This window comes from Theropithecus gelada, chromosome 12 (genome assembly GCF_003255815.1).
Source record: "Theropithecus gelada isolate Dixy chromosome 12, Tgel_1.0, whole genome shotgun sequence".
Taxonomy (NCBI): Eukaryota; Metazoa; Chordata; class Mammalia; order Primates; family Cercopithecidae; genus Theropithecus; species Theropithecus gelada.
In genome coordinates, this window is record NC_037680.1 from 29,625,948 (window position 1) to 29,652,867 (window position 26,920).

The 26,920-nt window shown below is 41.1% G+C and overlaps 1 protein-coding gene across 2 annotated transcripts; it reads right to left on the minus strand.

Moving 5' to 3' along the window:
• Positions 1–5,385: 5,385 nt before the first annotated feature.
• On the minus strand, positions 5,386–24,996 carry RND3 (Rho family GTPase 3). Of its 2 annotated transcripts, XM_025404769.1 has the most exons (6): positions 24,816–24,996; positions 24,556–24,743; positions 23,998–24,085; positions 12,083–12,192; positions 8,830–8,964; positions 5,386–7,446 (listed from the first exon to the last, which is right to left on the minus strand). In XM_025404769.1, the coding sequence occupies exons 2-6, from the start codon at positions 24,703–24,705 to the stop codon at positions 7,195–7,197; spliced, it is 735 nt and encodes a 244-aa protein (XP_025260554.1). In that variant the 5' UTR covers positions 24,706–24,743; positions 24,816–24,996; the 3' UTR covers positions 5,386–7,194. The 2 variants fall into 2 exon arrangements, with proteins under 2 accessions (XP_025260554.1, XP_025260553.1); XM_025404768.1 differs by having other exon boundaries at positions 24,556–24,996.
• Positions 24,997–26,920: the final 1,924 nt, after the last annotated feature.

Genomic DNA, 26,920 nt, shown 5'->3' on the forward strand with positions numbered 1-26,920 from the left:
TCCACTTCTAAACTTATGTGAAAGACTGAAAAAAAATAGGAGCATTTAAAAACAATAGTAATAATGTAATACTATCACGTTATATTATAATAATATAATAACTGTGCATTGTAGCTAAATAAAATGTTTCGTAACATTCTTATATGCTAATGTGTTAGTTTGTGCTACTGCAATGTAACACCTGAGACTGGGTAATGTATAAGGAATGGAAATTTATCAGAGTTCCCGAGGCTGAGAAGCCCAAGATCAAGACACCAGCATCCAGTGAGTGTCTTCTCACTGTGTCCTCACATGGCAGAAGTCAGATGGGCAGGCAGGGGACAAATGCTGTGTCTTCACATGGCAGAAGAGTAGAGAGAGCAAACCCACTTCCACAAGCCCTTTTCATGATAGTGTTAGTCCAGTTCATGAAAGCAGAGCCCTCAACACCTAAACACCTCTCAAAAGGCCCCACTTCCCAACACCACCCCACCATCCCACCACAGGGATCAAGTTTCCAAGACATGAATTTTGGGAGACATATTTGGACCACAGCAGCTCATGTTTTTCTGGGGCAGAGATGTGTTCTGTGCAGAGGGTACAAAATATAGAGTGGCAGAGAGGACGTGCAAGTACATACCAGAGGAGAGTCACATGAACACAAAACTTTCCTGTGCGCTTGTACCTTCCCCTTAGGGCAATTCCAGGCCTAATAAGCTTCCTGGGGGCTGCTGAAAGAGTTCTAAAAGCTCTACTTAATCCAAAGTGTTAGTGGTAATTCAAGTCAGGCTTAGCAATCCTAAGAGCATCTTTGCTTCTAATAGTTCAAGCCATTCATTAACTCACTAATTAATTCATTAATTCCTTAATTAACCTACTATCAACTATAGTAGCTTATGAGTATGTATTGGTAAATTAATTATAGTCCTTTTCTTGTGGAGCTAAGAGTTGAGGTGTTTCAAGACACCCTAGAGATTTCACTGTCTAGGTAGGAGGGGACCTAGATGTCCATACTCATAAATTGGGGAAAATGACCAAAAACATCCAAATCTTTTAAGACTTTTGGATAATGTTTAAAAGACCATAAAAGCTATATTTATGCAATTGCTTCTGGCCTTCTCTTCACAGAATTAGTTTGAAGAAAGATGAACAAATGATTAGAAATGATCACTTGGCTCAGTTGGAAAATGAAGGGATGAAAGGCAGTGACTGCTGTTGGCTTATCTAGTGCCAACGGAGTAGGCACTAGATAAGCAAAAGCAATGAAACAAATTTCTTTTCCAGCTGTGTACAATGGCACTTCAAGAAAACACCATGCAGTCCTGAACACAGTGCATGTAGCACCTCTCTCAGCTCTGGTGACAGTTAAATCACCCTGATGACCATCAGTTGAATGAAAACCACTGCATTGTTTCAACTGAGTCAAGTTTTCCATGTGCTTCCCTGTTCTCTGGGAATGTGTCAGTCCTCTGCAAGGGAAAGTAACTCTTAGCTACTGTATTAGTTCGTTTTCACACTGCTATAAAGCACTTCCCTGAGATTCAGTAATTTACAAAAGAAAGAGGTTTAATTGACTCACAGTTCCCTCTGGCTGGGGAGGCCTCAGAAAACTTACAACCATGGCAGAAGCACCTTCTTCACAAGGCGGCAGGAAAGAGACGAGCCGGGGAAACCACCACTTATAAAACCATCAGATCTTGTGAGAACTCGCTCAGTATCACAAGAACATCATGGGAGAAATCACCCCCATGATTCAGTCACCTACCTCCCTCCACACGTGGGGATTACAGGTCCCTCCCTTGACATGTGCAGATTACAAATTGAGATGAGATTTGGTTGGGGACACAGAGACAAACCATATCAGCTGCTCTTCAACACTTTAAACAGCAATTTGATGGTACATTTTGTGGAAACTAAGTGTAATGAAGAACCTCCCCTACCCCCTACAACTGGTTTCTTCAAAATAAGGAATCTGCAATCAGGAGACTATGGCTAATGTAGCTGCTCATCTTTCATCAGTATTTACACTATCAATTTTACATCTGGCCCACCAAAAATAAGACACAACTCAGTAGCTGCTCTGCAACCACAATGCCAAATCTCTTTCTCTTCTGCAGCTGACCGCTTTTAATGCGGGCATCTACAGCATCCATTTCAGGCTGAAGATTCTTAAACTATTGCTGTGGAACCTCTTACTTCTAGCACAATTCAAGAATCCCTGGATTGTGACAGGTCATGTGTGTCAACCATCGTTGGTCCTTTCATTGTTTTCTCACAATGATCTCAACACCCAAGAAGTAGAGCAAACACAGAGGTGAAGACAGAGGGGAAAAGAGGAGATGGCGGAGTCACAGGATTCAGGAAAAGGTCACAATCAAAGAAGGACGAGGAAGGCGCGGGGGAGACCAGGGGATGTGGCTACATGGGGGCTCAGACTGTAGCTGTATGGCCATAGAGTTTACCTCTCATGTGCCTGGGGCACCATGCTACACATGTGAAGTATTTGTGACAAGATGGTGTTGTGGTAGAGAGCTTGAAATTGCACAGCAGACTGCCTTGCTTGAGTTCCAATCTTTGTTCTTCCACATGACCTTGGAGAAAATATCTGTCTTCTCATCTGCAAAATCGGGAACTTAATATTTAACTTGCTGCATATGTTTGTAGTGGGAAATATGTGAGTTATGTGAACCATTTAATGCAGCCCCTGGTGCATAATTTGTGCAATTTCAGTGTTAGCTCTTACTTTGACGGCAGGATTGACCATATACTGACCCAATTTCCATTTCTTATCATGGAATGTCTTTTTAAAAATTTAGTTGTTTTGTAGAGGCCCACTGTCAGTACGTCAGTGTTCCTGGAGGAAAATCACTATTGATCCCTTAAAAAAAAAAAAAAGTCCAAAAGTAAAGTCCTGAAGAGTGAATTGGCTTTGCCATTTCCACACATTTTCATTCTGGGGTTCACCAGAATAAAAATTTCCCTGTGTTCCCTGTGTTGCCAGTGGGGCAGAGACAAAGAGCCTTAGAATTTATTGCTAGCAAACACTTTTTAAGAGATCTTTTGGACTGCCAAAAATATGTATTTTCAACATTAGATAAATAACGGGTTCTCCATGTTTAACCAAAATGCTTACTTTGTCTTTTTATCATCTCCTAAGAGTTAATTTTATTTTTATAATTGAATTTTATATCACTTATTTCAAACATTAGTTTAATTTCTTTTTAATATGCTCAGCAATTGAAGATATCACAGCAGAGAGTACAAATCTATAGTAATGCCAGCATATTTTAAAACAAAGAGATGACTGTTTAAGAGCTGTTCATGCTCAACTGTGGAGGAAAATTTTCTCCTACTGGACTTCTAACCAGCCACAAAAACTTATGCTCATTATGCAAACACTGCTATGATGACTGGCTACCTTGTCATTCACATTGCCTTGTTACAATCACTATAAATGGGCCACAGGCATTAGGATGCACTAGAAAATTCCTGTTGCAATGATAGCATTACATATGTGGTGTAACATATGTGGCTATTGCATTAACGTGCCTGGCTATGTATTGGACTATTTAGTGCCTACCCATTTTCTATGATTCAGTTAATGTCAATGGAAATGACAACCAGATCTGGTGTACTATAGTTTGGTGGTGGTGACTGTCTCCCACTACTACATTATAAATTCCCCATGTCAGAGATCGAATTTAATTCATGATAATGTGCCAAACTTAGAAAAGTGTCAGGCATGTAGTAAGCACTCAATAAATATTTGGTGAATAGAAAAATGATAAAAATAAAAACTTTGAGATTAGCAGAATGCTGGTGTCAAAATAACCCAGCAGAAAAAGGATAAGCAGCTTTAAGAGTTTCAGGAGGGTTAGAAGATGAGGTCATTTAAAAAAATTCTTTCTAATAAAAATAACTCCCCGAGTTATTTCTAAGTCTGCACCTAAGACAGACTCCCTGCAAGACTAGATTCTAAGAAACTGTTCCCGTAAAAGATTAAAATGAGACACAGTGTAAGTCTTACTCAGAGTTGGAAAACCACCTTTTAGTATTTAAAAAGGCATTAACCAAGATCATTAATCAATAGAAAGGAATGTTCACAGAATGCTTAGAAGAAATGTTTGCTAAGGCAAGAAGTCAGAGAAAAGGAAGGCATCCATGCCCAAGGCTGAAGACAAACGTTTCTCTTTCGCTTCAACAAATTAAAGCTGCTAGGAAAGAACAATTGACCAGAGGGGAACATTACTGTACAGCATATAAAATACTGCCAAGGTCAGCAAAACCTCAGCTTTTTACTTTTTTATTTTTCTATGCCAGTGATTGTTGAGAAATGAGTTTCTTGCAAGGCTGACTTAGACATTATGCTCAGAAGTTACTCAACACCAAGGATTTGGAAAGTACTTTTATTTCCTTTACTGTTTGATGACAACAAGAATGAGTTACAGACATTTTCAGTAAATCTCTGTGCTTAAAATTGTTTATAAGGCCATTTCATAATGTCAGTGTGCTTTAATTGGTTCACTCATGTTGGATTCTCTGCTTCCCCCTTTGCTTTGGGCTTCTGAGAATTATTTCCAAGCAAATAACTATACCTCCAAGATTCCCAAAGCCACTCAGAAAAAAATAAGCCACAAGGATGCATTTTTTTTTATATGAAGTGGCTTAGCTGTGTAGAAAGAAGCACTGTTTTAAAAATCCCACAGAGTATCTTTGGACACTTATGTAAAACTTTTACGTAAGTATTTTAGCTGAAGACTGAGAATCAACTGGATTTATGGGGAGATAGTCCTCTATTTTACGGTAAGTTCTATGCTTACTGTACATCTCCCAGGTCAGTGGGGAAACTTGTATTATGTTGTACTGTGTTATTTAAAGATGCTACTACCATATGCAAGACAATTTGTTTTGCTTTTTTTTATCCTTCCAATTGTTGCAAAAGCTGTGTGCTGGGTCATCCCCACAACCACTGTGAACAAGGACATGGACATGCCTTGCGAGGTGGCATGGGTTAATGACCAAGGCTCAGGACCCCACAGGGCAGAGAGGCAAACTAGGCTTGTATTAGCATTAAACCTGTGACTTGAGACTGCATCATATTGCTTCATTCTTAAAGACTTGAAGGACTTCCGTATTTTCTACAAGTTAATCTTAGGCAGTATCAGGGTTCTTTTTTGTATATGATCAAATCACTTAATCTAATTATGCCCCCTTTTTTTTTTCTTGTGATTTGAAAGCATCATGAAAACCTTTTATATATGCAGGTTTATCTGTTACTACTATTAAGAATTTAAAAATTCCAAAGCCTTCTCATTTAGAAAATGTTAGGCCAGATTCTGTAATCACCTATGTTAAAGAACAAAGCTAAACAGCGAAATCAGGAAGCAGGTAATAAGACAGATCACATTTAGACAAAGACATGGTTACTTTTTTATTTGAAGAAAAAAAAAGTATGTTTTAATAAATACTGCAGAAACATTGACCAAACAAACATACAAAGTGACTTCAACAGTTTAAAAAATGCAACAAAAGTTCTGCTTTATAACAGTTATAACTTATTTTCTTTTTACAATATTTAAATACAGAAAGCACTCGCCAGCTATTTTGTAATACTGCCCAAAGCAAAATGCTGCATCAATCAAAGCGTATTATGTTGGTAGAATGTCTGTATTTTATGGGAAATGACTGGAATCGTATTTTCTTGCAGAGACAAAACAAAGTGCTTGTAAGACATAGAACTGAGTGTTGTAATTACCTTAATCTCTCCTGCCACAATTTAAGGGGAGCACAGCTTCAACACTTCAAAAACGAAGCATTATCATGGGAAAGAAAGCTCGTTTTCAACAAGCGCCAACAATAAACAGGTCAGATCTGGTTTCTTCTCTGAAATAATCTCCAAAATGAACTGGTCAAAAATATCTGTAAACTATTTTAAATGCTTTTATTTTACGTAACAACAGCGACCAAGTGCTGAACACGGACCTTGGCTGCGTCTGCTCAGTGAGGTTTTAGCAATCACGCTCTAGAAATGCCCTGGTGTTGTGTCAGGACTGAAACTCTATTATATAATCTTCCACTAGGGATTCTCTAAAGCTTGGGTAAGTGAGTTCTTCTCTCATCAATGTTCATTTAATGAAAGTGAAATAAACCAACAGATCATCAGATGCTGCCAGTTTTGGAGCTCCAACCCAAAATAATAGTCCTTTTGCTTTGTATTTTTGGTAACTTAATTCCAGACAGCTTTACTCACAAACTGTGCTTTCCGCTACTATTCTTTCCTTCACTCATTACCTCTTCTGGTGAAAACAGTAACTACCTTTTTTCTCTCCTTGGATCATTCTATGACGTCAAACCAAGACACCTTTTATTTGACTTTGCATTTTTATCAACGATGGCAAAAAAATCACACAACTTCTTTTCTAAACAGCGCACAAAAATATTACATTGAGCAATTTACCACTTTTTAATGACAATCACAATGAAGAACAGAACCATCAGACTGAATAAAAATCGACACTTGTTTTTCCTATTTGATCTATGCGATCTTTGTAGTGCTGGTCTACAAATCTTGCAAGATTGCAAAGGCTTTCCTTAGAACCATCCTACTCAGCTATCTTCAGGAAGGCAAGATTTCAACGCCTCATAAAGTTTTCCTCTGGATATATCCCCATGGGTCCTGATACAATTTCCATTTTAATGATGAGCTAGAAAGAAATTAGATCACATCCTCTAGAAAACTAAATGCTAAGGTCACAGTGCCAGTTCCCCAGTGAGGACGGTATATTAACATATACTTTTTGTAAAGGAGATTAAAACATTTAAAAATTAAATCAAAGTAGAGATCCATGAATAGATTGTAACAAAAACAAACAAACAAAAAAACCCAACAAAAATGCAAGCACCATTCAGAGTGTGATTTTTCTTCTTGGAGGTACTCGCATCCCCCCTCATCTTCCTCTAGCTCATTTGTATCTCCATTTTTTGGCATATTTTTCAAGTCACACTTCAAAACTCTTCCATGTATTCACTTCTCACCACTTGGTCTACATGCCGAATCTAAGGACAGGATTCCAAAAAGATGAGTATCCTCTCAAACGCCTCCGAAGCCTCTGGTATACATGACTTTAGCTGTGCACTTCATTTAGACTTCACCTTTTTGTTTGCTGTTGTTTTTTACACTAGATTCCTTTGTCCTCATTAAAGATAATGAAAGATTCACATCACAGTGCAGCTCTTCGCTTTGTCCTTTCGTAAGTCCGTAGCAACTGCCGAGAGTTCTGGTCTGCTAGGCATGTGTGAAATCCGCTTTGTGGCTCTCTGTGATTTGTTCCGCTTAACGTTTTTATTTGTCTTATTTACACATGCCAAGGTGGCAACGTGAAAAATGTCTCTGACACTATTTTCCGACTGTAAAGCTGAGCATTCGATATAAGTAGCTGCTCCAATCTGTTTGGCCATATTTGCCCCCTGAGAAGCAAAAGAAGGGATTTTAATCAGCAATAAAACTTTGGGAGAAAGTTAGCTAGTGTCTTCTAATACCACAAAATAATAATGCATTGCAAAACGTTTACTGATATGTTAACTGAATTTTCCAAGTGTCACTGCAAAAATAAAAGTTGTTAAAATTTGAACTGCCTTATTTATTACTTCATAAATATTTGCAGTCAAGAGCCAATCGCTAAGATGTCCAACTCTCATGGCTCATTAGAGGTGTTAGAGCTCTGAATAAATGCTAAAGGCTGATCTTAACAAATGAGGACACTCATTATCAAACACTTAATATGAGGTGATTCAAAGAAGTGCAGAGTGGAGCTAACGAGGTGATTCATCTTCACTATCAACTGCAAGCAAGAGTTAACTGGTTACTCAGGCTTTCCAGGGTCACAGCAAGCATGGAATGGCCCAGAGAATCTTACTGGTGAAGTAAGTTAGCTGAAGGTCATGAACATAAACCCCACATTTTCCACACAGCTCTGGCTGTGGCGATGTGGCCTTGAGAACCTGTTCCAGAGTCTCCTGGGGGACTCCATTTCTCTTTTCTTGAGGGTAAATGGCATTCAAGACTAGTGACTAGGTTGTACCAAAAACAGGGGCAATGAATGAAATTTAAAATTGATTTTGAAATGTACGTGATTGTGTCTTACTTAGGGCCAAAGTAAGTTGAGGAAAGGAATAATACTATTGTGACATCTGTTATATCAAACACAAAATACGTAATTTCTAAGTGTGAACCATACCACCAATATACGCAACAATAAACATGTGCACATCAACCAAAACTACTTATTTAAAATACCAAATTTTTGCTAATGAGAAATGGAAGACTAAGAAGACTGCAGTATTTAAAATGATGATTCTTAATACAATTTTGGTATTTCAACATGAACTCTCTTTAGATTCTGGTTGTAGGTTTTACGAGAATGAGCTTTTGAAATTGATTCTCATTTCTAAATACTTGGGGGAAATGCCTATAGAAATGAAGACTCTCTGAAAGATGGTGTTATGGAGTGCTCCAGTTTACTGGAAACAGCCTTATTATTGCACTGCCGACTGTAAAGTCAGATTACCTCTCTTAAAGAGTATTACTGATTTTGACCACATTCTCTGTTAAACCTACTGAACTTTAAACCTACTTGGAGTTGCAGAAATATACAAGGTTAGCATATCAACTGTTTATGTACCCAAATATCATGTAATCACACTAATAAATGACAGCATTTTAAATTTCACAACTGACCACTGGCTGAGCGTTTAGAAAAGCAGCTACTTTTTATTTTATTTATTGTGAGTGACAGTCCATTTCTTTCACTCTTTCTAAAATCCACTTTTGCACATGGGCAACATATATACCTGGTCATAGGACACTGGCGTCTGCCTGTGATTGGAGAGTTCTACTAATGTACTAACATCTGTCCGCAGATCAGACTTGCAGCCGACCAAGAGCATTTTGGTATTTGGACAAAATTCCTGGATTTCACCTTTCCACTATGACAGAAAAAAAAAAAAAGATTAAAAATGAACAAAGTAATGGCATCCATATCATAAAAACCATTTCTCCACTGGCAGACATTAGAATGAAACTCAAAAAAAGATGTTAAAAAAGGAGTGTCCCTTGAGATGAAGAAGCAAACTTTGCATTTATCTCCTGAATAGATGTGAAGTTTTACGACTTTTTAAGCATTAGGGAATGATTATGTATATTATGATCGATTCTCCCTCTCTGTGACTCATCTGTTGCTACTGAAAGAGATTTGGTAGATGTTGTCCAAAGGTAGCTTCAATAATGTCTTAATTATTGGCATGTCTCTGAAAGATAAATGTGTCTTAAGAATAATTATATATCCTAACAAGTGACCACATCCTTCGATGTGTGGATCTGATCCTCCTTAACTAAAAGGCTGGGGATAAGGCAGAGGCAACACTAGCACAAGTATGCACTCCCTGATCCCATCATAAAACACTGAAGCATGCCACCGCGAGCTGAAGCTCTATTTAAGTACCTGAGATAGTTAATAAAACAGAACATCCTGCCTTGAAGGAGTTTCTATTCACATGGTTCCATCAACACAGATCATGACATTTGCAAAGGAACATCTCCTGGTGATCAGGAAGGCAGCTGGTCCTGTAGCTCATATGCCTTCGAATTAGTTTAAAACTATTTCAATCTATTCCAGTTTGTCTATTTGTTTCATGATCTAACAAGAATTAGTAGAACCCTCAGCAATGCCTGGCTTGGAATTCCAACTGTCCTCTTTAAGAACAAGCAAGTGGCTTTTTGTGTCTTCATTTCCTCAAGCTTGAGCTCTGCAACAGCATGGGAGTCAAGGGTTCAGGGCGGTTACAGGAGATCGTTGGCCTTTGAGGGCAGGGCCTGGAGAGGCTGAGATGGGGAAGTGGTGCCTGACTCTTCCCACCCACATTCACAAATATGTAAGTGTTCTACAAAGTACTGTGGCCGTGACAATGATGATTAAGACATAGCTGTGTCTTCTGGAAAGAAATTCACAGAATACTGGGGGTGATGAAGTCATGTATTAAGTATAACACAAGATAAGAGGGACATCCTGCAAGAATAACTTAAAAGATCACTAGAGGAGACATCTCCAAATCTAGGGGTGTACTTTGGGTAATGAATTCTAGTGCAAACTACACCAGTGGATTCAAAGGAGTAATATACTTTCCATAAGAGCCCATTGTGTTCACTTCTTCCTTTTTTTCTTTCTTCCTTCCTTCCTTCTTTCCTTCCTTCCTTCCTTCCTTCCTCCCTGCCTCCCTCCCTCCTTCCCTCCCTTCTTCCCTCTCTCCCTCACTCCTTTCAGAATTATGTAGGAACACCTACCATATGCTAGGTGGCACTAGCATTAGAAGTGGAAGGTGAACTGGAAAAAAAAAAAAAGAAATTCTTCCTACTTCACGTCATTCTAACCTCCTCTTTGATAGTGAAGGACTTAAAGGCTTCCATTAATCAAGACAAACCACAGGGGTTATCATGAGCCTTAAACCTCACAGGAACGTAAAACATACTCATTAATATCTATAAGGCCAAAGTCACTATTCATTTGGTCTTAGAAGAAAAAAGCAAAATAAAACAGGAGAAAGGCTTTTCATCATAAATTATGCATAGCCTGATACTACATCAAATAAAATCTCCAGTAAATAAGCAACCCCTTTTATCTCCAGACAGAACTAGACATGTTGTTATGTTGCTCTTCAGCTGTGTAATGACTTTGGCCTCCCTCCGCATGTCTAGCAATTGTTTACAAGCATTAAAGACAGGAAAGGTGTATTCCTGCCTGGATTTGACAAGCATTAGCATTATTTGTGTTAGATATGTATTACCCAAAATTGAAAGGAGCTAAAAAGGGAAAAAGAGCCTTTGATCTATTAAGAAAGTCGTATTTTATTGAACTCTGTCTGTAATATTTAGTAGAGACAGAAGGATGATTATACTTCAAATCCTGATTTCACCATGACACACAAGCCAAGCAATCAAATATAATAGAGGAATGTAAACTAATAAAAACACACAAAATACAAACAAATTCCACTAAAAATTAAAACCAAAAAAACAAAACCAACCTAGGCACACCTGCATGTTTGTCTTTCTTAATCCATACCATACTCAGACTGGGCTGCATGGCTCACCCCTCAGCTGACACTGCCTTGCTCTCAGCCACATCCGGTGTCTAAGCCAGTGTGTGGAGGAGAGGGAGTGCTCCACCAAGGGTCTGATCCTGAACACCACAGCACACAGGCCAGGTCTGAGAAAACAGCTAGTGGCTAATAAATGCTGATCCATGGACTTACACGGCACGTGCCTTCTACAACTACCTGGAGGCTGAGTCCCTGCTGCTGGAGGTCAAGAAATGCCCCTTCCTCCCACTGGCCTCCCTACTTCCTGTGACCCATCCTGTAATAGGTCCTCTTCCTCTTGATCTCCCTCTGGTTCCTTCCATCCATAGCTTCCTTAGTTAGGTTCCTTCTTCACCTACAGAACCTGACTAACCTTTGCCTCCATAAACTATGTGTACGTTATAATATATAACATGTTTACAAGCCCTGCTTCTACATTACTAGAAAGATAACTGATCATAATTACTAGACAGATACCTGATCATCAGACAATTCACATTGGACACATCCCTATTCCTCCTATACTAGTTCCATTTCTGTTTCTAATACCATAACTAAAACACAGCTTATTAAAATAGCCATTATTGCATTCCTTTCACTAACTGACTTGAGGTCAAATGTAAATCTGTAAGCTAAGGTGCAATCGGTTGAGTCACTGAAAGAAGGAAGGAAGACATGAATATGATAGTAATCAAATATAACTGTTTTCAGCTGTACCATTTTCTCCCGAAGGACAAACACGCAGGCCCTTGAAAGGTATTCTGTTTCAGAGCTTCATGAAATAAAATTTCAAGCATGTTCATCATCAAAAGTGGAAACCCCATTTTGGTGTGAAAGGGTTCTTTCTAGTGTTTAATTACAAATTGTAAGGCAGGGAATTGACTTGAGTCTTTGAGTTCCCCAGCAATCCCCATGTTTCTATTTATATATCACCTAGTACCGAAGTGTGTCATCATTCCCCAGCACTTGCCTTTTTGAGGACACTGTCCAGGGTCTCTGGTCTACTGATGTCAAAGCAAATCAGCACGGCATCCGAATCAGGGTAAGAGAGGGGGCGGACATTGTCATAGTAAGGAGAACCTGAGAAGAAACAAAGATACACAAATTTTCAGATGAGAGTCCCCTTGTCTGTCATGCATTAACTCTACCCTTTCGGGCTAAGTCCTTTGACTGTCACATCATGACCCGACCCCCACTTCCCCTAATTCTTGGAAAAGAATTCAAACAGACACACAAAAGCCTGCTTAGAAGTATATGATGAATGAAACCTCACATGTATCTGACATAAATTCAAGAGGAGGGCCTGGATCTTAAGGTGAAATCTGTATGGTTCAAAGACTAGGGCCTGAAGTTACCTGGGTGAAGTAGGGAAGCACCTGGGGCCAGGTGGTCTTGAGTGCAAACCTGCCTCCACCACTAAAGAGGGAGGGGGCAAGGTAGCTTTAGGACTCTGTGCTTCTGATTCTTCACTCATAAAATGAAGATGCTGACAACATACGTACCTGAGATTAAGTAAACCCAGGCAGTGCCTGGCTTTTAGTGAGGGATCAATACGTATTCACTATGGGTATTATGGTTGTATTACCGCTACTGTTAAAAGCTGAGTGATAAAAAGAATCAGAAACTGAACTACTTCTTGGGAAAGAGACCTAAACTCAAGATAAATCTGACAGCAGGATGGGGGTGAATGAGGGAGAGCGGAAGAGGGAGGGTTCAACAACTACGCAAAGAGAAACCACAGTGTTACCCCATCTCCAAGTTGTAAGTTTAGATAGGCTATTGACCTTTGAGCTTGCTTATTTTAACTTATTGCCAAACCCTATACAGATTTTCTTCCTGTTACAACCAAGAATGTAATAAATGTCATATAGGATCATGTCACTTTTTTACAGAGTCCCATCTCTGAGAGTGACGCTAAGGCATGATCCAAGGATCTTAACCTGAATTAAAGCCAGGGTACCCTAAATGTTCAAGGCACCAGCCAATTACTTTAACCACAGAACTCTCTAGTCAATCAAGGAAGTTTTTCTATTTCTTTAAGAATTCCAAAGGATGGGCAATTACATGAGGACAATAGTTATGAAGTGATTGACTAGAAAACTAAATACAGCTTGTTTAAGAAATCGTTTTAGTATACTGACATTTCACAAGCATCACATGAAAATGATTTTACTAGGAAATATATACACACGTATGTATCTGACTCCAGAGTAGAAAAAGAAAATCTAAACCACCAAACTCTTTTTAAAAGTCTATTTCAATTTGACATCACTTTCCATTTTGAGCAGAAAAACAGGACATGTTGTCCCCTGATAAATCCAAACCTCAACAGGCAAAGTCAGGAAGAGAGACTTAAAAAGCAGCTTTAAAAAATATCACTGTTTATATTTCTATTAAAACAACATTTGCTTGGAGGCTGTTCTTGTGATCTAAAAGGCACTGCACTCAGGGGGCATCACCCTCTATTCACACAGTACACTCTGGGTCCCTGGCATCCGCTGCGGAACCCCAGGCAACAGTGCAGCTTTTTCCCTAGCTGCTTTACGATGGAGAGTGACAACTTCAAGCCACGTGTGTCTGCTAAGCAAGGAAGAAAAGAAAGTTACAAGAATCAGGAAGAAAAGTGTGAATAAATAGAGAATTAAGTCAGAGCTGTTCATGAGCTGCAGCAGCTGCCTACCCTCATCTGGAACCAGAACCCTGGCAGAGCAGAGGCTGACAGCTGAAAGATATTTCTCAAAAGCTTAAAGGGTTTAGAGTTTAAAAAGTCAAGTCATTTTAAGTATGAAGGTATATTAGAATGAGGCTGTCTCTGAAAATGACAAGCTGTGGCTGCCTCTTCAGTCGCTGAAAGAACTCTGAGGTGAAGAGAATAATTCACAAATAGTTCACTCATTTGAACATTCGAGAGGCATCAGAAACTAGATGGTTGAACACTATTTACGGCTACATTAGTATTTCTGTATTACCTCTGAGAAGTTCACACTTTTTCAACTAGAACCTTTCCTGTTTCTGTGTCCAAAGTCTAACTCTAGCACAGCGCCTGCTGTAAACATTTAAATGACTCTTTCCAAACAGGGAGTCAGAAAATTCTAGATCATAGAGTGGAGCTCCAAATACTGGACACATGAATGAGAGTTTCCTCTGCTCCTCAAAGTCAGCAAGAGACGACCTGATCCCAGACCCAGGAAGGCAAAGCTGCCAACAGTTAGGATTGTCAGAAACCTAACGAGGCTTCAGAGATCTCTTTTCCCAGAAATCACTCACAACAGGAAAAACCACTGTCTCCCTGTGGAGAGCCTCCAGTACGAGCAGACCTGGTTATCTTTAGAGGACAGTTCCAGGTACCTACCAGCTCCTTTCAGGGTACATCTGTATGATGTGAGAGTACTCACTGCTAATTCCAGATGTAACACTACTCTATGACAATGGAGACCACCTTTTCCAAATATAAAAATTAGGAAAAGCGATTGAAGAAATACAAAGAGGATAAAAGAGTTTAATTGAAATTGAGACTGCCAGGAAAATCCTGAGGAATGGTTTCAACATTCAGGTCGCCATGTGACTGCTGGGAATACCCCTCCCTTTGTGGACTATGTTTCCCATCCCCCACCCATTTTATGGCCACAAAGGAGATCTGGCTTTGTGCTCAGCCCTGTGTCACCTGCTGGAGACCTGCTACCTACTAAAATCCAGTGGGCTGGCTTCTGTGCTTAGTGCATATATCCAAGTATTTGCAAAATTTAGACTCTGGCCTGATTTTAAAATGAAACAGGGTTCTCCAGTTAAACCAGATTCTCAGGAAAGTTTGTATCTGCTTTTGTTTTTACCTGGTTAACACTACCAGTGAATATGGTACCTGGTTAACACTACCTGTGAACATATGAGTGATATGAGTGAACATATGAGTACCTGGTTAACACTACCAGTGAACATATGAGTGAAAATACATATGTAGTGCAAAGGTTTATAAGAAATAAACCACCGTGCTTGTGGAGGTAGACAGGTAATTTTTCAGAGCTTTAACATGATCTAATTAGGGATGACACTTTGATCCCATTCTATTACTTTTGCTAATGAACAGTGTGCTGCTTTTAGATCAACACGAGTGTCCAAAAGTACTAGTAAAACTGATTCCCACATTTCTTAGTTATAAGCATAATTTGACTGGCAATGACAAGAGTAATTTATTTAAAATAACAAGACCATTTATTCACTATATTTTTGGTAGGTTAAGTTTATCCTGTCGTAGACAGCAGTATCTATTGTCTCTATTTTTTCATAGTGAAAAATATTTATATAGAATTATCAAAGAACTGTCCCACCAGGAAAGATGTAATTCATCAGCTCAGCAGGACTTTCAGGATAAAAAAAAACAAAGCAAAACAAAAAACAAACACGCACACACACACACACACACACACACACAAACACCTCCTGTGTAACATTACAGTGTTTACTCTGTGTTTAAGCACTTGGAATTCTTCCTTTTCTTCCCCAGAAAGTCCAAGAAACTGCACAAAGGAAGTAAGGCAAGCAAAGCTGGAGAGGGCATGGTGGAATCACAGGCATGCGTGAGATAACACAAGCCAACAGAAAAGGAAGAGGAATTCCAGAAATGATTCTGTGACGTGAGAAGCAATATAGAGGAGCAGAAATGTCACCAAAGGAAGGAGCTGAAAGTCAGTGGGTAAAGCAGGAACAATACCTGCCCCTAACTCCTATATCCCTCCAGGAAAGTCTTACAACACCCTGCGAAGCCAAACAGAAAACAAAAAAATTAACTTCTATAGGTGTTTCTTAAAGATGCACATGAAAAACTCCCAAGGTGCTAACTATAGAACTAAACACAGCACAAGCAGGAGGGCTCAACAGTTTTTACTCAGTATGAAAGTATTCAACTTTCAGTGCAGTACATGGTAGGTGCTGATATACATAGAGTATGTGCTCTAGAATGGACTAAAGTCCAGTAACATTTAGGAACTGCGTTTTGCTTGTCAAATAAAACTCTTTTTCAGCATGTGGAATAGCCTAATGCATGTGGAAATTCTCAGATGCAGCATTTCTCTGGTACTGTATGAAACTTTTCTCAGCTCACAACCCTATTCCAAGCTCCTTTTTAAGTAACCTGCCAGGCCTCTGAAGGGAAAACTTTGGGAAACTCTATATTGTAAAGAAACAACTACGCTATATATGCAAAATGTGTGCCCCCCTCACCCAGAAAACATAGTTGAAAGGCTTTGCTGGGGATAGATAGACTGGAACAAGTGTACACTTGGGGTTCTGTGAGTTGCTCAAGTTTGGCAAACATCAGCAAAGTTCTAGAGCGCTTTTGAAATTTCAGATCTACCCATCTTTATATTCAAGATCATTAATTCTGGGTGAGAACAAAATTTCCAGCCAAAGAATAGTCACAACGTGCCTCACCCAGAAACTAATTCTTCAGACACATACCTGCCTGCTGAAGTCACCCTTTCGCAAAGATAGAACACACCATATATGTACATACTTAAATGTATACGTAAGAAGATTCATGCCCAAAAGGGAGGCTTTATGGAACCTTTTGCAAAATACCAGTTTAAACACTGTGAGGCTTTAGAGGAGTCAGGGAACTGAAAACTCTTCTTGTTGAATATTTCATAAATATAATTTATTTAACTTGAACCTTCATTTGAAAAGCTTCCCTTTTCCCCTTAAGAAATTTTTACCAACAACAGTAAGTTCAAGCTCTTGCATATTTTTGGCAGAGAAAAGTAGATTAACTTTTGGTATTTTTAGTGACCACCACGAGCACATCTGAACCCAGCAGCAGCTAACATGTGAGAGGGCCTGATCTGCCCAATTATTACAAGATTGCATTTCCTCATGCCATCTCTAATCACAGTAAAAGGTTTAAATTAGCAGCAATCTCAAGAATGTGAATGAAGTCTGGGCAGAACTTTGGTGTCTGACTCAGTATAAGACTGTTTAGTTCTTGTTTCAAGTAGTCTGCACAACAAATACCATGCCTGCAAATATGCAACAAACACTCCCAGAAGAATATTTTGTTTGTTTCTTCCATGGATTCAGATAATAGGAACTATGAACAGATCTTATAAAATTTTGTGGGCATTTATGTGTTGCTATTAAGATGGAATAAATGTTTTCTATTTCTGGGGGCAATGCAGATACAAAATTGGAAAGTCACACAGCTAGATATGTTTGGCCTTTAAATAAAGGTTTAGCTCTAAACTCCTAATCTTATTGAGATACTTAAAAATAGGTAAGAATCAAAAAATTGTACTGACAGTGGAACCATGGTTAAGTCAAGAGCTTTAGGGATAAGAGTGTATGTATCTGTATATGCCTAAAAGTAAATAGGGATAATGGAATTCAAGGTTTTGTTTCATATGCTATCTAAGAATCAGATTTCTTGGAGTAGACTCCCACGAATGAATTCATCTTTCCACAAACTATGTCATCAGGCTCATTTTTCAAAACCAAAGTGCACAACACCTGGTCAAACTTCTGAGGCAACTACGTTCCATGTCAATAAAATGTCTGCCTTCCCAAGAGAGACTCCGAGAAAGTGGCCAATATGTAGCAACTGAGAAGTCATTTAAAGGACATCAGAAAATGACTGAGCCACGACTAATTCATTTGGCACAGCCCGCCAGGCACCATGAGCTAACTGGAGAAAGTATTGGTCCTTGGTGTCGTATTTACATGCAAAAGAACTGGATTAATGAGGAAACATCTGGTTATTTCAGGTGGTATCAGAATGACCAATTTGGATGCTTCATTGAAATGTGCAACTTAGCGAGAAACCAGATTGGAAAAAAACAGCACTAAATGGGGCTAAAAAAAAAAATCTGCAGACATTTTTAGACATAGAAAGGGCATTCATATCGCCACCTCCCTTTTTTTAGGAGGTTCCATGGTTTAAATGGAAATTATCGCATGGTGGACAAATCTCCAAATGCAGTTTTATGTACTGCTTATTGGAAACCACCATACAAACTATCTGTTTTACCCTAACCCAGGTCTCTTACAGAGTTTCAGTGTGGAAACTCAAGAACTCAAGTTAAGAATTAAACCTAGTTTTGAAACCCTAAGCTCCAATGGATCATTACTACGTGATGAAATGCCTGGTTTCCTGCAATTTCACACTTGATATTCAAATCCCAAGCATCCATGCTTCTCTGGCTCCTTCATAAATTCTTAACCTCTTCCTTTCTCCAAGAAGGTTAATTTAAGTTATAATTCTCAGCTTCCAGAATCTTGTTTTCTCTGAGAGCCACTACATGTAAGCAAGTTTCCATGTGGGAGGGATGTTAGAAATTTCTTAGAACTTAGTCAACTTCCAGAAAGGAAAGGAATTGTGGTGGGCCTCAATGAGCATTAAGTCATGAGTTAGGGAGCCTGGGCTACCCAGGTGACCTTCAACAACTCTTTGGATCTTGTTGCTCCTGGAAAAATCCAGCTTTAGAACCTCCAGGCTCACCCTCCTATAAACAGGTATTACAGCACTAGACAGGAGGAAGTTTTTCTATGTCCTCTGTTTGTCCTGTGGGTATTTGAAGAAGGTTGTCAGGGAAGAAGGATGTCTTTACCCTGTTCAATTCTCAGTCTACAGGCATCTCCTCTCACCTAAACACCTGACACTTAATCTGGGCTCCTCATTTGATTTCTTCTGTTCGTTTGGGAAAGCCTGAATATTTTAAATGTTATTGTCACTTGTGTTTTCACCATGTCTGTCTTATCACATGGTGAAACTGTGAGTACCTAAGGGCAGAAGCTGCTCTCGCCCAGTTCTGTACCCCTCCCATAGCATCTAGCAGATTGTATGCACACAGAAAGCACTAAACCATGTTTACTGACTTTATAATCATTTTTATGTCTTGTCTAGATGTGTTCATTTATATGCTAAATCACCAAAAAAAGGGGGAGGGGGAGAGAGAGAGCAGTGATCTCTTTTTAAGCTGCTTTTCTGGATTAATTATATACTAATCTCCAATACTGCTGAACCATTTCCATCCCTATTAAGAAATATTTCATTAGAGAGCTTGTCACCAAGACCATTCTTCATACTTGATGTATAATAAGGTAAATATAACAACTTAGATAGACTTCTGTTTATAGAGAAGTTTGTTCTCATATTAAGGCCATTGGGTAATTAAGATATTTTTCCTCCCTTTTTCTCTAAGAAATAAAGGATACTACCTTAACTGTTAATAATGCTAAAAACTTAAATAGGAAGTACTAACTTTAGCACTCAGGGCTTGAAAGAAACTTGGATCATGACAAGATTCAAAAGAGTGTTCATGAGGCAATAGCATAGTTATTGTGGGGAATTTTAACAGCTGAATTGAATATATTAAAAGTAATAATAAGCCTTAAATAAAATGTGCATTAACTTGCCTTGGTTAAAAGCTGGAATGAATGATTATTACTCCCTAAATCACATGTGCTGAAATTACACTGCAATCAAATCTCTTAGGAAAAGATACGGTGATCCTTAAATGACTATGTTTCTATTATTAGTAGGCATTTGGCTTCATGCTACAAATTACTTCTATGCTTGGCAAATGTGGTCAATTTTGAAGCACAAGATATTAGAATTACTTTGGTCTTACTTATTACTTCACAATTGAAACTATTACCCATTGTTTTGCTGAAACTCATTGGGTGAAATTTGAAAATCAATGGGAGCATTTCTGCAACTATTAAGAATGTTCATTTTATAATGAAAAATATTTTTTAGGAAAATGAAGAAGTTATGGGCCTTAAAAATTCCCTCTCGTAGATGATTCCTACAGCATTTTTACAAAAGTTTTGTTTACTTTTATTGGGGGGCTGGAGTACTGTAGCCCTAAGAATCGACTGGTAAAATGCCTTTTGTAGTTGCTTTAACTGGTATGTGCAATGGGAAGAGGGGGTAGCTGTTTCCTGTCTGAAGAGGATCCAGAGGATCTACAAACCCTAGGATGTCTGACAAAGGAAAACATGGCAACCAAGTGGAAAAGGGCACTGGGGTTCAAGGACCTGACAAAATTGGGTACATTATGAGTTGTCGGTGAAATACACGCTAAACTGGAAGAGCTTCTTTTTCTCCATTACCCCACCTGAACTGTATGCTTCTTAGGGGCAGGACCATGCTTAATCAACACTGTATCTGTAAGGTCTAACAGAGGGCCTGTTTATAGTGGATGTGGAAAAAAAGGAAGAGATGGATGGAGAAAGGGAGAAAGGAAGGAAATATTAAGTTACTGTGCCTCAAAAAGCAGGAAATTAATTATTATTATTATTATTTTTTGGTGCAAAGCGACTTCACATATCCTACTTTCACTTGATAGTCTTCCCCACATCCAAATTGTCAGAGTTTCGCCTATGCATGATCATGACTGCTGGAGGCAGAAGTAGACCCCTTATGAGAAGCTGTCCAACTAAAGAGGCCAGATAAGAGAGGAACTACTTCTGTCTTCTAAATGATTGCCCTTCTGCTAGGAGGGTAACCAGGGCAGGAAGTATCATTCAAAGGACAATGTTCACCCCGTCTCTCTCCCTATGTAAGAGCAGTCAGGCACACCCAATTTTTCCTATATACGTCTCTTTCACAAAGTTCTAGCAGGGAAAGAAAAAGTGCAATTTATCTGACATTTAGAACTTTATAGACTTGGCTTGGATCTTTTCTCCAGAGTTAAATTGATGGCCTTTGGAAAAAATAGATGTATCAAGAGGCATAAGGCATATGCAATTATTTTTACAATCTGAACTAAATAAATATTTTAGTGGGCAAAGAAAATGTCAAACATTTACCAAAATATAATCCTGTCCAGAAATTCGCCATGAAAAGCTTGGAATTAAATGGAAAAATGTTAAAGATCCTTGAAATAATTAGTTGCTGATGCAATGGTTCCTGCTATATATAAACAACAAATCACCTTTGATGGAAACAGGCTATTCTTAGAATTTAAGTAAGCAGTGCTTGGTGACTGTGTTGAACTAACTAACATTTCTCCTTATGAACAACATAATGGAATTCTAAATAATTCCCTTATGCCTCTTTTTTCCATTTGTTTAAATCTAAATTCTAACTAAGATTTCATTACTGGATAATTTTGCAGTACAAAATTTTCTTAATCACATTTTCAAACCTTTATATTTTAGTTAAACATACATAGGTTTTGGTTTCATTAAATAAAAAGACAAGTGATTATTTCACTACAAACTTCATTTCAGATGATTATCTCTAATTCGGTGAAACGCAATGTTTATAAAGTTGCCATTCTTTGTGCACAGGTAATTCAGTGTGAATAAATGTCAGGTAACCTCATCTCCTTGGAAACTATGCATATCATTACTCATTTATTCATTCATCAGATTGTATTGGATAACTACTTGTGCAAGGCATTGTGCTATGTGTGCAGAGTCTGTAGAGTTTTGATTAAATGCATGAAGATACCTGAAGTGGTATTTATCTGCACATTCGACGGACAGCCTCCAACTATAAACTGCCCACATTTTGTTTTATTTTCTAACCTTTATCAAACAATGTGCCTTTCTCCCCTAAAAGAATCAATTTAGCCCTTTAAGCATCGAATTCAAAATATCCATTGGTGGTCCTGTGACTCTTGAAGCTTGAGATAGGAAACGTATAGCCCAGCATTCCTATAAGCCCACCCGTTCCCCCTCCCTGTCCAAATGGGTTTCATTCCTAAATCCACCAGGAAGCCTGGCTCTGCCCAGAACCTGGCTTGCTTTGTAGGCTGTAAAAACCCCAGCACGGGATGCCAGATCCCCTAAGACTAAGAGCTGAAGCCAGCCAACATCCTGGGAAACAAAAAGACCTGCCTGTCCAGCGTAATAAAGCCAAGAAGTGTACAGTGGGAGAGACCCTGCACATCATCTAGCTCAGTGTCCTCTTTTTACAGATGATGAAAATGAGACCCAGGGAGGTAGGGGATTTGCACACAGAAATCCATGGTAACCAGGAGCTAAGATCTAAACACAGCTTTGTATCAACGACTGGATCAGACCCACTGCTCCACCCCGTGCCAAAATAATTTTTATCGTGCATTAGGTCCAAACAGGGCTACGGGTCGGGGCAAGGAGTACTGGTGCTTATTATTGGTACCACACCAGCTGTGCCATCCAGTAGGCATAACAAATACATACCATGATATGTCTGGGAATCAGAGCCCTGTAAGTACCGGGCTGTATAATAATTCTGATGATGGGAACTACTGAAATAAGGAACCACTTGAATTCTGTCTACCAACACCTTCTCCATAGTTTCGAGTCTGTGTACAATCCCTAACAGAAAACACGGCGGCAAAGTCCTGATTCTGCTGCCCTTGGAACGGCTGGAGAAAGAGCCTGACTCCAGGGGGAAACAAAATCAGCCCTTCTCACTGCAGCAGTCGGAGCATCTGGCACCGACCGTGAGAGGCGCTCGCTCGTGCGAGACTTCTCGCTTGCCTTTGTGCTGGGACTGCCTCTGGCGACCCTGTCAGTCTGGTTCCTTTCTTGCTCTCTGATCTCCCGCGTCCCCTCGGGGGCTCCAGTGGTTCAAGCTTAGGGTTGTGGGAAGCTCACAGGAACACCTCCACGAGGCCACTCCCCGCTGGGCGCGGCTCCACCTCAGGGCCTCCCCGCCTAACAGCAAACCTGCTTGTTGGCACTTGCGCGTTCCTCCTCGCTAGTTTCACCCCGGATTTGGCTCGGTCCACCAGCTACCCAGCTCCCTGCTAAATTCCCAGCCCTAAGCGCAGGGGCCTTTACCCAGCCTTCCCAGTGGGTCCTGCTTTTGCAGCCGACACCCTTCTTGGAAACAAACTCGCTGGACACCGCTGGTTAGGGCGGCGGGTGCCTATGTCCCAGTCCAAGACCTCACATGGTGCTCCCCTGCCGCTCCCCAGCCTTTGACCTGCCCCAAACCCCTAACTCAGCCAGGGGGCCGGATGCCTTCCCACCGGGAGGGTACCTAGCCCTCCCTACCACCGCGCGGCAGGTAGGTGGGTGGGCGCATGGGAAAGCAATAACCCGGCCTTGAACCTCAGACCAATGAATATAACCCACCGCGGCGCCAATAATTCAAGTAGACTGGAAGGTCAAAGGCGAATAGTGTTGCCTGCGGCCTTGGAGGCAAGCAGAGTGGGGGATGCAATAGAGGTCAGGAGGGACTGGTGTGGTGAAGGGGGAACGGCGTGATCACTGGGATGGAGTAAGGAAAAAGGGGAGGCTCGGTACAGGTGGCAACCGAGGCGCCGCGGGCGGCCGGCGGCGCTAAGAGGAGGCCCAGCGGCTGCCCGGCCCCTGCGCCACCAGCGCATTCCTGGCTGTAGGCGTCACGGGCGCCGCGGCTGCCTGCGCTCAGTTTCTCTCCCCCAAGAGCGGCAATTGCAAGTAACCGCGTCGCCTCTGGGATTTTCTCCCGCCTCCCATCACCCCCGCGGCGCTCCCCGCTTCCCTGCCAACCAGCAGGTTAGATCTAGGGGGGGCGCCTGCCTTGAGCCGGGTGGTTCCGCCCAGGCGCACGCAGCGCCGCTGCAACACCCCTCAGCATCGGGCCACCTCGGCCGACCCAAGGCGACTTGACCACGGCTCCGCGGGCAGATTGCTCCCGGCCACCTAGCCACTAGTGGCTTCAACCGCGGGGTCACCCTGCGGGCACACAGCGCCCTCCTCTCCCCACTGCCATCTCCTCGTCCACGCTGTCGTCCGCCGCCCCCGCCCAGAAGGGATACAATTTTCGCCCACCAGGGACCGTGGGAATCCTTTGGGAGGGCCAAAGTTAATGAAGGGGCGCAGACGGCTTGTAGCGCGTGGTTTCCCGAGACCCGCCGCGCATCCCCCAGCGGCTGGAAACCCGCCCCAAGCGCCACGCGGTCCTCCCACTCTTACCCGAAGTGTCCCACAGGCTCAACTCTATTCTTTGTGTGTCGATTTCAAAACTGGCCGTGTAATTCTCAAACACTGTAGGAACATAATTCTGGATAGACAAAATGGGCGAAAGAGGGCAAAGAGGTTATGTTTAAATGCACGACACCCGTTGAACACCCTTCGCCTCCCGGCTCCCCAATTAAGAAAGAAAACCCTCATACATCAGACCACACACTAAGCACATAGACCCTTTCCGAAACCCCTGTCCTACTCCCCACCCACCCGACCCGGCTCTCACAGACGTGCTGACCCGAATTTCCCAACCCCAGGTTATGCACACAGGAACGAACAAGTTTCAGGAGCTAACCAGCCCATGTGCAGGCGCGTCCCAACCCTAAACGTTTCCAGCGCACTTTCCCTTTCCCCGCAGTCTAACCAGGGGAAAGTAGTACGGGCGAGAAAGACTTTTTTTTTTTTTTTTTTTTTTAAGCAAAAACGGGTGAAAGCGGGGAAGCCCACCTCAGGACTGGGATCCCACTGGCCGACCCCCTCCTGGAAGCCGCGGCCGGCCACACTCACCTCGGGGAAGCAGTCCTTGGCGAAGACATGGAGCAGCGCAGTTTTTCCACACTGACTGTCTCCCACCACAACTATCTTGCATTTCACGTTCTGATTAGGATCCATGATAGATTTGCTGGATAATTTCTGGCTGGCTCTTCTCTCCTTCATTGATGTTGCCTTATTTTCTCTTGGAACAGGAATTTTCTCTTAAGAAGAAAATATATTTCTCTCTTTATAAAAAGCAGATATAAAAATAAATTGCAAGGCTGATGGGCAACCCCTGAAACGCGGCGCAGACGAGGAGGAGAGCGAGAGGAGGAGGTTGGTTACTCCCCTCCAACAAGTTTTAAGCCTGACTCCTCACCGCGCCTCCCAAGTCCAATTCCGAGCCGACTGCTTTGTTTCACGCTCTCTGCGCGGCTTTATACGCCCGGCCTTCCAATCCTCTTCTTTCTCAATGAGAGGAGGAAACTGATCTGCCTCCTCCCCTTTTATGGAGCCTGGGAGTGAGCGCTGTTGCCTTGCTTGCCGAAAATGTAAGCAGTGCGCCCTCTAGGGTGCCCGTTCGGGATCTATTTCAGACCAAGGCTCTGGGACGACATGAAGACCCCAAAGATGGTTTGCTGACAAGTCCACAGGGCAAGGTGGGAAACTGGCATCTGTGGATATTGATTTGAACTACAATCCCTTTAAATATAATTTAATATAGGGGCTTATCTGTAGAAGCCTCATGACCTTTTATGAAAACAAACATTTCCCACCCAAGTTAAAGCACAGTATAAAACATAGGAAGCAAATCTTGGGTGGAGAATGGTTGAGTGGTTCTATGTTTTTTTTTTTTTTTTAAATGGTTTGTGTCAGGTACATAGGCCATGGACCAACAGATTAGCCTCTTTATTCCAGATGCAAGAACTGACTTGGCTGGGTCACAGCAGTACACTGGCTTCTGAAACCTGTCAGGCAGAAAGGTTTTGAGGAGTGGGTACAGGAGGTGGGAGGGGAGAAGAAAGAGAAGTGGAAGATGCCCATCACTGAGTGACAAAGGCCATTGGAAACTCAACCCTAGGGACCCAAACACTTGTCAGCTTAGTTACACCTCGCCACACTTGCAGTGAGGAGACTGGGGGTTGGCGGGGGGCAGATGTTGATATTATCTGTTAATTCTTTATAGCCTCCATCTTCCTGGAATCAAAGCACCCTAGGCTTGACTCAGAAGGCACAAATATCTTTAGCTGAAAAATGCAGGTACAACCCTCCACCCTCTCCTCTCCCCTCCTCCACATCCATCTCTCTAGCCCTCCTACTGTTCCCCGCAAGCAAAAGTCTTAGAAAGGACCAGAATAGCCCACACATTTGTTCTTTTTCTATGAGAAGTCTTTTTCTCATCTTCATCTCCTGCACCCCAAATGCTCAGGAGGTTTCAATTGTTACAATATAGTGGGACATTGGCCAAAACCAACTTATATGGTCCCCTATGGAGACTCCTAGGCTTATAAATGAGAAGAAGATGAGGTGAAAACAAACAAAGCAGAAAGTTCAACATGGGAAGTGAAAAGGCACAATGAAGACTGGTCAAAAGCACTGATGTAAGTAGTGGACTGGTAGGGCCCCTGAAGCCTAGGGGATCCAGGAATGATGTACTATTTGGGGCTGAGAAAATTGAAGCCCCCTCAGAGAGCACCGACTCAGACTCGATCGGTGGGTCTGTGTTTACACAAGTGGAGGACTGACCCACAGACAAGCGGGTTGCTGGCCCTGCTAGGGTTCCTAGAGCAGCCTTTGCCAATGTTTGTTCTTCCGAGCTGTAATTCCCTGCTGACACAAAGGGTGCCATGGCCCAATTAGTGAGGGTGACACTGTACCTGCATCACCACTGAAGATTCACCAAACACACTGATGTTACAAACATTTAGAAAACCTAGAGAAAAGCAGACTAACATAGTTTAACCTAGCATTTCCCAAAACTACTTAAACACAGGAAACATTTATTGAATTATTTACATGTTTCTTTGTTTACTTGTTTAAAAAGCAATGGGCATAGTAGTTGGGGCAGATCACAAAAAGGTGTATTTGGGTCTTCAACTTCACATTTTCTGTATGGCCTTGGGTGGATTATTTAGCCTCTCTGAGCCTCAATTTCATCATCTGTAAAATAGGAGTCATAATGGTAATTAGGAGGAAATGCAAGTGAAGTTTGTAGAATGGTTTCTGACACAATAAAGAGTCCTTGACCTACGTTGTAGTTTGCATGTAAAATCTTATTTGCACTTTTCAGAACTGTTGAATGTGTCTTGAGAAATTTTGGCTTCATTAGTGGACTCACTAATTGGAGCTGGGCCCATCCCATCTTTTGTCTTATTTTTAACTTCCAGAGATATGATTT

Excerpts from the sequence above, each read along its gene's own strand:
- RND3 (XM_025404769.1), bottom strand. The coding sequence starts at position 24,705 with ATGAAGGAGAGAAGAGCCAGCCAGAAATTATCCAGCAAATCTATCATG. Across the intron at positions 12,193-23,997 it reads GAGCCTGTGGGACACTTCGG|GTTCTCCTTACTATGACAAT; the intron begins GTAAGAGTGGGA and ends GTTTCTTCTCAG. Across the intron at positions 8,965-12,082 it reads TGGACAGTGTCCTCAAAAAG|TGGAAAGGTGAAATCCAGGA; the intron begins GCAAGTGCTGGG and ends TTTCTGTCATAG.